Here is a 10,288-nt window from a genome sequence, read left to right as displayed (position 1 = left end):
CCTGTGAAACGCTATACAGGGTCACTACAATTCAGAACCAACACGAAGGCACTTAACAACAGATAGGAGAACAATGGGTTACCCAGCTTTGCCACCATTCTATACAGGTTTCTGAATTGGAGCTTTCTCATTTGTTCCTTCTGTCTGCAAATGATATACCTAGTACCAGACACTGTCCTAACTGGTTCAGAGACAAAAAGAAAATTTGAATCAAGATCTTAACTTCAAACTATCTTTAAATTTAGGAAAGGAGGAAAAACCTGAACTGGAACACTAAGAAAGTTATACTGGAATTTGGAGAACAGCGATTTCTTCCAACAGGGGCGAAATCTTAAGAAGGCTTTAGAAAAAGGTGTCATTTGAACTGCCTTTAAGTCTGAGGATGATTAAGTCTGTGATGCTGTGGGAGGGGAGCAGCATGTAAACACAGGAGCAGACAAATCTAAGCACAAGATTAGACCCCATATGTCAAAAGCAAGGTAGAGGCTAGACAATTAACTTCCCCAAAAAACAGATTTTGAAACTTGGAGAACTCCATGTGTTGGGATAGACTTGCACTCCCTAAGATTCTGCTCTATCAGAAGCAGATCACCAGGAATCTGCGGTCTAATCCCCCGTTAGTAGTCCAGCACTTAACTGCTAGTGCGACCCCAGGACCCAGATGCCAGACTAAGAAGTTTTTCTGCAACCAGGTAGAGGTTCTAGAGATGGTTGGCAAAGAAGTGATCAGACCATAATGGCCTTTTAAACAGGTGACTAGTCAAAGTGTTTACTGGTTTTGGTACCCATCTTTATAAAAGTTAAAACATCTATTCCAAGGGCAAATGTAAACTATTTAAGCCACACTGCCCCAGTATTAATATAGACAAGGTAAAAATTAAAACACAAAAACGGTCTTTTACATTTTACTGAAAACACTGGATTGACTAGATGTTTCCTAAAACTTACCAGTAGTATGACCTTAGTAAAAGTGATTATAAAACTCGGTGTTGTGTACTGAAGATCTACTCTGTGTGCCAGTGGCTGCAGGAGGTGTGTCCCATTAGCGAGATAGCACTGGTCGGCAAACCACAAGGTTGGCAGTTTGATCCCACCAGCTGCTCCTTGGGCAAAAGATGAGGCCTTCTACTCCCACTAAAGATGTGCAGCCTGGGAAACCAATTCAACAGCATTTAACAATTATTGTTGCTATGTGCTATGGAGTCAGTTCCGACTCATAGAGACCCTCTATAGGGTTTCCAAAGCTGTAAATCTTTACAGGAGCAGAAAGCCTCATTTTTCTCCCGCGGTACAGCTGGTAGTTTCGAACTGCTGACCCTCAGGTTAGTAACCCAATTCATAACCACTAGGCTACCGAGCTCCCACATTTAACAACGGTGAGAAAAAAAAAAATTCCCAAAAGAACTCAGTCACGGATACAGAATACAGGTACAACCCCACAAGTCAGAAACTCAGCTTTCAATCTTGTTGTTATTGTTAGGAGCAGCTGGTGAGCTTGAGCCACCGACCCTGCAGTTCAAACGACTTTGCAGTCTGACGCGTTCGCCCACAGCGCCACACCAAGACTCCCCAGGCAGAACAGGTGCTTCCTAAAAACTCCTCAGAGGACTCTCTCAACCAGGCATTCCAGTCCTAACTGCTGCTGGTCACTGCCCCATCCTCTCTTCCACCTCAAACACGACGCAGAATCTGCAAAGGTGTCTCTCGGTCAGCAATGCTCTTCCCTTCTTTTCTGAGGAAAACCTCATCAGCCTTGGTGGTGGTGGTGATATGCCATGCTGTCGGGTCTGACTCATGGGGACCCTGTAGAGTTTCTGAGGCTGTAAATCTTTACATGAGCACAAAGCCTGTCTTTCTCGGGTGGAACAGCTGGTAGTTTCCAATTGTTGACCTTGAAGTTAGCAGGCCAACTCGCAATTAAGGCCAATTAAAGTGTTGCTGTGTTAAGCCTAACCAAGGCTACTGATGGAGTCCTAGTGTGGAGCTGGTAAGATAAGCACGGGACCGCATGGTCGATTTGAACCGTAAGGCTGGTGGTTCAAACTCACCAGCAGCTCCTCAGAAACCTTTACAGGGTCGTTAAGAGTTGGAATCCACTCGACGGCACTTAATAATAACAGCGAGACTGCTGATACGGCCTGCTCAGGTACTTCTATAGTAGACCCCCCACTGCAATGAACTTTTAGTATAAATTGTTCACCTGTTAATTTCCCAGTCAGTAAGGGCTGTTACTTTTGTCCACTCCGTCCCCATCACATGGATCAATGTCTGGCACCTACTAACCGTTCAATATTTGGCCGCTAAGGGAAGATTATTTCTCCCCCAAAGAGACACACTCCATGACACTGTTAATTCTAAAAACACCTGATGAGAAAACGTTACTACGGGATTAGAAAGTATCCCAGAAACACACAAAATCCAGGCTGTGGGCGCACTGAAAGCAATACAGAAAGGTTAAAAAAAATAACTAGTATATTCCCAAGAGAAATCCGAATTCACAGAAAGAGCAGTGAGTGACACTAACACTAATATGAAAAAGAAGTTGAGCAGCCTTCTGGAAAAAAGAATGCTCAGTGCCTTGAGTTTTCTAAGGGTGGTTCCAGGCACCGAATGGACTGGCTTTACAACCTGGGCAGTAAAGGGACACCGCTGGGTTGGGCTACAGGACTAGGTGTGCGGTTCTACCCAGGCAAGCGGAGCGGGGAGAGGAAATGACGAGCCAAAAAGGGGTGGTAACGGCGCGGGGCCGGGGACTCCGGGCGAGCGGGCCGGGAGGAGGGGGGCAGCGGGCAGGGGGCGCGCCAACGGACCCCCTCCCACGGCTAGGGAGGCGGCGAGGGCAGCCACTCTCCCCGCCGCACTCGGGCTCTGGGGCGAAGGCGCGCGGCTTCTCCGGGTCTCTCCCCCAAAGCAGAGGGGATGCAGACAGACACCCATTCGCGGAAGGCAGGGTGGGGAGGGAAGAGTTCCCGTCCCGAGCCAGAGCGTGCAAAAGCAAGTTGAAGTTGTGCGCCAGGAACGACCGGGAGAAACCCGCTGAGCCAGGCGTGCACGTGTACCTGAGCGGAGGGGCATTCATGGCAGGCAAGCCAAACCTTAGGCCTGGGACCTGAGAACTTGGCCTAAGGGTTGGGGGAAAGGGGACGCATCCCCAACTGGCACCCTACAAGGGTGCCTGCTCTCGGAGGAGCCATCCTCGTATGGGGCGGCCCCCTGCAGGCCTTAGCAGGGAGTGCCTCGAGGCGCTCGGAGGTTCCGGATCGGGGCCGCAGGCCGTCCGGCTCGGCTAGGTTCAGCTCGACTCCCCGGGCTCGACGGGTGCCTGGGCCTCTCCTGAGTGGTCAGCGAGACCCGCCAATCGGGGCGCTGGGGCCGGCTCTGGGCCGTTGGATATTGGCTCCTCGCACTCACCGTGCCTCGCTCTCTCGGTTCGCTGCCCGCGCTGATTGGCTCCAGTACCGGACTCCGAAACCCAATCAGAGGCTCCAGCCGCCGCTGCCGCCGCCACTGCCGCTGCCTCGCAAAATGGCGAACATGAACAAAGGGGAATCGGGCCTCCCTCCAACCGTCTTCGCGCAGGCGCCTAGAAGGCCACGCCCACTAATCCCAGTTCGGGCTCGCCCCACCCCTCGTTGAAGAAGCATCGCGCAGGCGTCCCCCGAAACCACGCCCACTTACCAGATTAGTTTCCATCCCTGACCAAAGGAATACGCAGGCGCCTTCTCGACGCATGGGCCCCTTCAATTTACAGAGACCAGAACATTGTACCACGCAGGCGCTAACTAACCCCTTTACCAGCAGCCCTCCCCTTTCTCTGCGGCCATTGAAGACACACCCCTGATGCTAATGCGCAAGTGCCGCGTTTTCCAACGCGCGCCCAGCTTTCTCGTTACGCATGCCCTAGCGGCGGCGGCGGCGGGACACTCCACGGAACTTGCCGCCGGAAGTTGGCGGCCATTACCAAAGAGTGCGGGCTCAGCTAGCTAGCTAGAGGGGCTCGTTTTGCCCCGCTACCGGGTGGTGGGCGGCCATTTTAGGTGCGTACAAATAAGGAAGTAGCGGGATTGGTTCCGCAGCTGGGCTTGAGCCATGGTCTCCACCTACCAGGGCCGGATCCGGATTCGGATCCCTTTCTCGCGGGGTGGGGATCTCCTAGCGACCGACTCCTTTCACATGAAGGGGGACCGTGGTAATGTTGGGACTATGAGACGGCGTCCTTGCTCCCACAACGGAACCCCAGGATAGACCCTACGGCCTCGCTGACCTGCCTGACAGTAGTAGAGAGGGGAGGCGTTTCTAGAGTCTTTCCACCCCTTTGAAAAAGGGGGTGAACCTTCTTGAGGCCCCCTCTCCTCTCCTCGTGCCTGCAACTTAGCCCTCCCTGACCCTTACACTTCCTTGTTGCGGTTTAATGAGACTGTAGCCTGGTCCCTCCGTCTTGTAGGTCATCCCTATTGGGGAAGCCCTTTAGCGTTATGCGCGTGAAGGAGAATGTCCTGAACGGGCGGCCTTAGTCCAGAGCGGGCGTGGGGAAGCAGGAGGCGTGTCATAGGACAGCCTTGTGCGAAATGAGAATGGGTTGGGCTAGCTCTTGGAACCTGTGTATTCTTCCTCTTCCTTGCCCTAGAAAAGCTTTGTAGTACTGCCTCGAGGCCGAGCAAGCTCACCTTTAGTGATAAATATTGGGGGGAAAGTTAGTAAGTGGGTGATCAGGGCAATTAACGTTTCAGACTGCCTAAGCGTATTTACTTCCTTTTCTTTTCTCAGCTGAAGAGCCACATTCTGGAAATAGCGACTTAGAATCATGGCTGGCAGCCCTAATGAAGATCCAGAAGGAAGTCGAGTGCGTAAAACCTATTAACTTATCAGTGAACTGAAATTCAGAATAATTGAGGTCAAAAACATAAACACTTTTTAATTAAACCAATAATTGAATTGTCTTCCCCTTCCCTCTTCAGCTGATTTACTTCAGAAAGGCTAATACAATCGGAGTTAGGGACCGTCCATCACTTTGCTTTTTTACACGTTTTAATTCGCTCTAGCTGACTCTTTAAAAGCTGAGCGTTTGGCTTTCTGTCAGATTACTGAGGTGGAGGAATGGTAGTAATGAGGGGCCTGAAGTAAAGGAAAATGCAAGTCGTTTAGTGTTATTCAATGCCTAATAAGCCGTTTTCTTTCACACATTTTAGATCACATATGTAAAAGGAGACCTTTTTGCATGCCCCAAGACAGACTCTTTAGCCCACTGCATCAGTGAGGATTGTCGTATGGGCGCTGGGATAGCAGTCCTCTTTAAGAAGAAATTTGGAGGGGTACAAGAACTGTTATGTCAACGTAAGTTTTAAAAACAAAGCATGTATGTTCTGCTTTGGCTAGATGGAGCATCCTTTGATATCCTGTTTTACTTTATTTGTTAGAGCTTTCAAGTGGGTTAATTAACAGAATCAAATGCTAAAGGGAGGTTTCTAACCACTATGTACAGTTAGCTCAAGGCTTAGAACCCGTTTGAACTGACTCAGTCAGTGCCTTCTCAGCAAAATTGGAACAGACTCAAAATGACAAATGTGGTGTGGTGGTGGTTATGTGCCGTGGAGTCGGTTCCCACTCATAGCGACCCTAAACAGAGTTTCTGAGACTGTAAATCTTTAGGGGAGCAGAAAGCCTCATCTTTCTCCCGTGGATCAGCTGGTAGTTTCAAACTGCTGACCTCAAGGTTCACAGCCCAATACAGTGGAAAGATAATCGGAATAGGAAAAGTTACAGATTTAAGTCCTGAAATGGGAGACTTGGGAGAGGCATAGTGTGCCCTTTCAGGCACCTGATGTAGGAGATTAGATTTTCTCAGTATTGTGGAGAGTGACACATACAAAGAGGTGGTTGGTGGCCATCTTTGGGACACCTAGTTGCTGTTCAGGAGAGTTAGTTGCTGTGTGACACTCTTGCTGCCCTTGTTTTCTAGGAGACGAAGTTTCAAGCAGGGTGTTGACCTGTGAGTTTTCACTGTCATTATGGTACCCCCATATTTTACAAATCTGCATGCATTCCAGTTTTACTGCAGCAGCCTTAACTGTTTTCCTTATATTCACATTGAGCTTTTTCCCTTTCTTTTCGGGAATAGGAGTAAGGAGTTGGGATTAGGTCTGTAGCTAGGTTTGTGGTACGCCTAGCACTTAGTTTTGTGTTAGGGTTATGGTTAGGACTACAAGGTTGGCAGTTCAAACTCACTAGCTGCTTCGTGGAAACCCTATTAAGGGTAGCTATGAGTCAGAACCTACTCAAGGGCACTTAAAAACAACAAGGGCAGTGCTAAGGGTTTGGGATAGGGCTAGGAGTTAGACTTGGTCTAGTTTTAGGATTACACTTAGGTTTGTTTTTATTATTTCTTGAAATCTATTTGATTTCTTCTTTATTTGGAAGTTCTGTAACTAAATTATTCCCTCTTTTTATTATATGGGGTTTATTATTGCACACTAGTATTTTTGGTTCTCTGTGTTCAGTCTTGTAGGCTTGTTTTACTTTGAATACTTCGATATCTGGATTGAGTTCTGGGTGACATTGTCATATATGTTAGTCTCAGGTTGTTGTCTGCTGCTGTTGGTTCTCTGCCCAAAGAACTCCCTTTAATATTTTTCATAAGGTTGGTCTGGTTTGTGTAAATTCTTTTAATTTCTATTTATTTGGAAATGTCCTAATTTTGCTGTCATATTTGATGGACAGGGAAAGCGCAGTGACTCTAAAGGATAAGCTCTGGATAATGGTATCATAAGGCTGGCAGTTTGAGCCCACCTGCTGCTTCGAGGGAAGTAGAAAAGGCTTTCTTACAGCCTCAGAAACTATACAGGGTTGCTATGAATTGGAACCAACTCAACAGCACTTTAACATCATCAGTTTGATGGGCGATTTTCATGGGCATGAGAGTCTTGGTTGGCAATTTTTTTCTTTCAGAGTTTTATATATGTTATCCCATTGTCTTTTTACCTGCATGGTTTCTGCTGAGATATCAGAACTTAGTCTTAATAGTTGTCCTTTAGAGGTAATATCATTTTTACCCCAGCCGCTCTCAGGTACCTTTCTTTCTTTGTCTATGGTTTTGTTTGATTACAGTATGTCTTGGTGACTTTCTTGTCTTTCATGATGTTAGGGAAGTATTCTTCCAACAACTCATGGACAACTTGCTCTTAATTATTTTTTGTCTTTTGTTTTCTCCTACTCAGGAATTCTAATCACATGTAAACTATTCTTGGTAATCTCTCACATAACTCTTTTAGACTTTCTTTGGATTTTTTTTGTTCTTTCTGCTTATTCCTCTAGCAGACTAATATTGAAAGATTTGTCTTGAATTCAATAATTCAACCTTCTACTGATTCAATTCTACTTCTTTGTCCTTTCAGTGTACTATTTCTGATGTCTTACAATTGCTTTTCTGGCTTTCTAATTGCTGGTTTTGTATGGTTTTCAATTTTTCATTTATTTTGTCCATTTTTACTTGTAGTGTTTTCCTGAATTCTTCTAAAGTTTTTCCTGTGTTCTTTTGATTTCTGTTGATCTTTCTTTCAATCCATTGAAGGTACCTAAATCTCATTCTTTAAAATTCCTCATCAAATAGTTCTGATACCATTTCTGGTGCTATATTTTCAAACTCTGTATTTTGGTCACTTGTTTGAGACATTCTTGTCTTGTTTCTTCTTGTAAACTGAACATGTATGTTTTCTCCTAGCCATTGTGGTGTCAGCATATTTATATTGATGATTGTATGTTGGTGTGTTCCCAGGCACTGACCTCTTGTCTCTTGGTGGGTGTGATACAGACTGGAAGTGTAAACACAGTTCTCTGTTTGTGTAATGTACTTTAGGACAGGTTCACACACCTCCAGAAGCAGGGTTGGCACTCCTGGTGTGCGACCCTAGGCCAAGTAGAGGTGAACAGGAAGGGGGCAAGTACTGGTGACTGGTCTGGTGAGGGTGAGGACTGGCCATGCCCCAGCTACTAGGAGGGCACAGACACCAAGCGAGAACTACACCCTCCTTGCCTTCCACCTCCAGCCATGTCCTGTGCCTGCAGACTGCTGTATTAGCAGCCCCTTGCAAAAGCTCAAGATGGCCATGCTGCTCTTCACCAGCTCACAGCCCACCCATTGTTCTTCTCTTGCTCATGTTGTTCAGCTTCCTGTTGCAGCTGTCACTCAATCCACTTCTTTGTCCTGTCCTCTGAAGCTCATAGTTCCAGGGTCCCCATCTGTATCTGTTTTACTTGGTTTCCCATGTCTTTGTGTTAGTGGGTCGGCTCACTCTGTCTGTTTACTCAACCATTGTGTCCCAGAAGTCTCAGATTAATCTTTTCCTCCACAAGAATAGCTTTGGGCCCTTATTCCACCAAACATGAACTTTGTAGAAGTTCTAAATCTCTTCTTCTGTTACTAGTTTGTATGCCTGAGTTGGATCCAAATCATAGTGACCCTGCATAGGATATTGAGGCTGTAAATCTTTACAGGAGCAGAACGCCTCATTTTTCTCCCACTGAGTGCTAGTGGACCCACACTGCTAACCTTGTGGTTTGCAGCCCAACACGATTAGAGGCAGGACAAACCAACTTAAGAAAACTTAAAGAAGAGTTCTTTGTTGTTGTTAAGTGCCATCGAGTCGGTTCCGACCCATAGCGACCATGTATAGGGTTTCTGAGAAGCAAAAGAGTTTAGAGACCATGAAATCCCATTGTGTGGAGAATGCAATTACTGATCTCTCAATGCCCAGGCAAGGAACTATAGGGGCCCTGTAACTTTTAAGTTTACCTTCATGCACTTTGATTTCCTTTCCTTTCTTGAAACCTTTAATAGTTCGGAAGTACTTTGCAAAATCCACAAGAATTAGCTGGGTGTTCAGGATGCTGTACTTGATGCAATCCATTGATTGAAGAAGAATTTAGAAATGTCTTTGAAGAAGAATTTAGAAATGTCTCTTCCTTAATTCCCTCTCCCCCCACACTTTGCGGTGATTTTTAAGTCAGAAATATGCTTTAGAATTATGTATGGACGTTCTGAAACAAAATAGACAGTTGTTTAGATCACATTTCAAGCTTTATTCAATCAATATCCACCAGTGATTCTGATCCCAGCCTTAGACAAAAGTGATTTCTTAACCTGATTTGTATTGTTTTTTTGTAAATATGACAGACACCTTTTCTTTATTGAAAATTCCTTAGTAATTAGAAACTTTTATACATTTATGATTCCCCATAATGCATAGCACAACTCTTTGTGTTTTTTAAGTGAAGAAGAAAATATATTTGAGTTTAGGGGCGGGACAAAAGATGGGTGTGAGGAAAACATACTATAAGAAAACTAGAAATTATAGAGACACATACTACTTAGAAAGGCTGGTAAGTAGGTTTCTTCAGATTTGAAAATTCCAGTTCTGAGAGAGAAACCCAGATCGATAAAGATTTTAAAATTTAAGAACAGAGTTTGGCATTTTGGTTTTCTTTTTCCTTTCTACTGTTAAATTGCTTTTTTTTTTTTTTTTTTTTACCTTAGAAAAGAAATCTGGAGAAGTGGCTATTCTGAAGAGAGATGGGCGATATATATATTACTTGGTAAGATGGGGCCAATTCTCAATATGTTCTAAGGATTGGTGAGCAGGTGAGCTGCACTGCATTTGCGCTGATCACAGAGACACTTCACTCTAGACTACAGGGATGTCAAAAAGCTGCCATGTCAGCTCAGATCCCGTGGTGGTGACTCTCCGAAGCACTGTGTTACACAAAGGAATATGATGCTGCTTTCTAGCTCTGTGGGAAGAAAGACTGTGCCATCCACTGTTGTTGTTAGGTGCCGTGGAGTCAGATCCTACCCATAGTGACCCTCTGTGCAACAGAATGAAACACTGCCCAGTCCTACACCATCCTCACAATTGCTGCTACGCTTGAACCCATTGATGCTGCCACTGTGCCAGTCCATCTCATTAAGGGTCTTCCTTTTTTTTGCTGACCCTCCACTTTACCAAGCACGCTGTCCTTCTCCAGGGACTGATCCATCCTGATAATATGTATGAAGTATGGGGGAACTGAAGAAAAAATTCAAGTCTCGACTTTCGTTATTGAAGGATTCTCTGGGCAAATTATTGAATGATGCAGAGGGCATCAAGAAAAGATGGAAGGAATACACAGAGTCGTTGTACCAAAAGGAAATGGTTAATGTTCAACCATTTCAAATGGTACCATATGAACAAGAGCCAATGATACTCAGGGAGGAAGTCCAAAGTGCATTGAAAGAATTGGCAAAGAACAAGGCACC

General features: G+C 45.6%; 1 protein-coding gene across 1 annotated transcript in view; it reads left to right on the top strand.

Moving 5' to 3' along the window:
* Window positions 1-4,012: 4,012 nt before the first annotated feature.
* OARD1 (O-acyl-ADP-ribose deacylase 1) overlaps window positions 4,013-10,288 on the top strand; it is a 16,831-nt gene continuing 10,555 nt past the window's right edge. Inside the window, exons 1-4 of the mRNA XM_006860438.1 lie at window positions 4,013-4,189; window positions 4,768-4,843; window positions 5,190-5,334; window positions 9,530-9,588. Of these exons, the coding sequence (XP_006860500.1) occupies window positions 4,805-4,843; window positions 5,190-5,334; window positions 9,530-9,588 (243 nt within the window). The 5' untranslated portion in view covers window positions 4,013-4,189; window positions 4,768-4,804. The remainder of the gene's footprint in view (window positions 4,190-4,767; window positions 4,844-5,189; window positions 5,335-9,529; window positions 9,589-10,288) is intronic.

The sequence above is a fragment of the Chrysochloris asiatica genome, unplaced genomic scaffold, assembly GCF_000296735.1.
Source record: "Chrysochloris asiatica unplaced genomic scaffold, ChrAsi1.0 scaffold00038, whole genome shotgun sequence".
In the NCBI taxonomy this organism is placed as follows: Eukaryota; Metazoa; Chordata; class Mammalia; order Afrosoricida; family Chrysochloridae; genus Chrysochloris; species Chrysochloris asiatica.
This window is presented reverse-complemented; position numbering and strand designations above follow the sequence as displayed.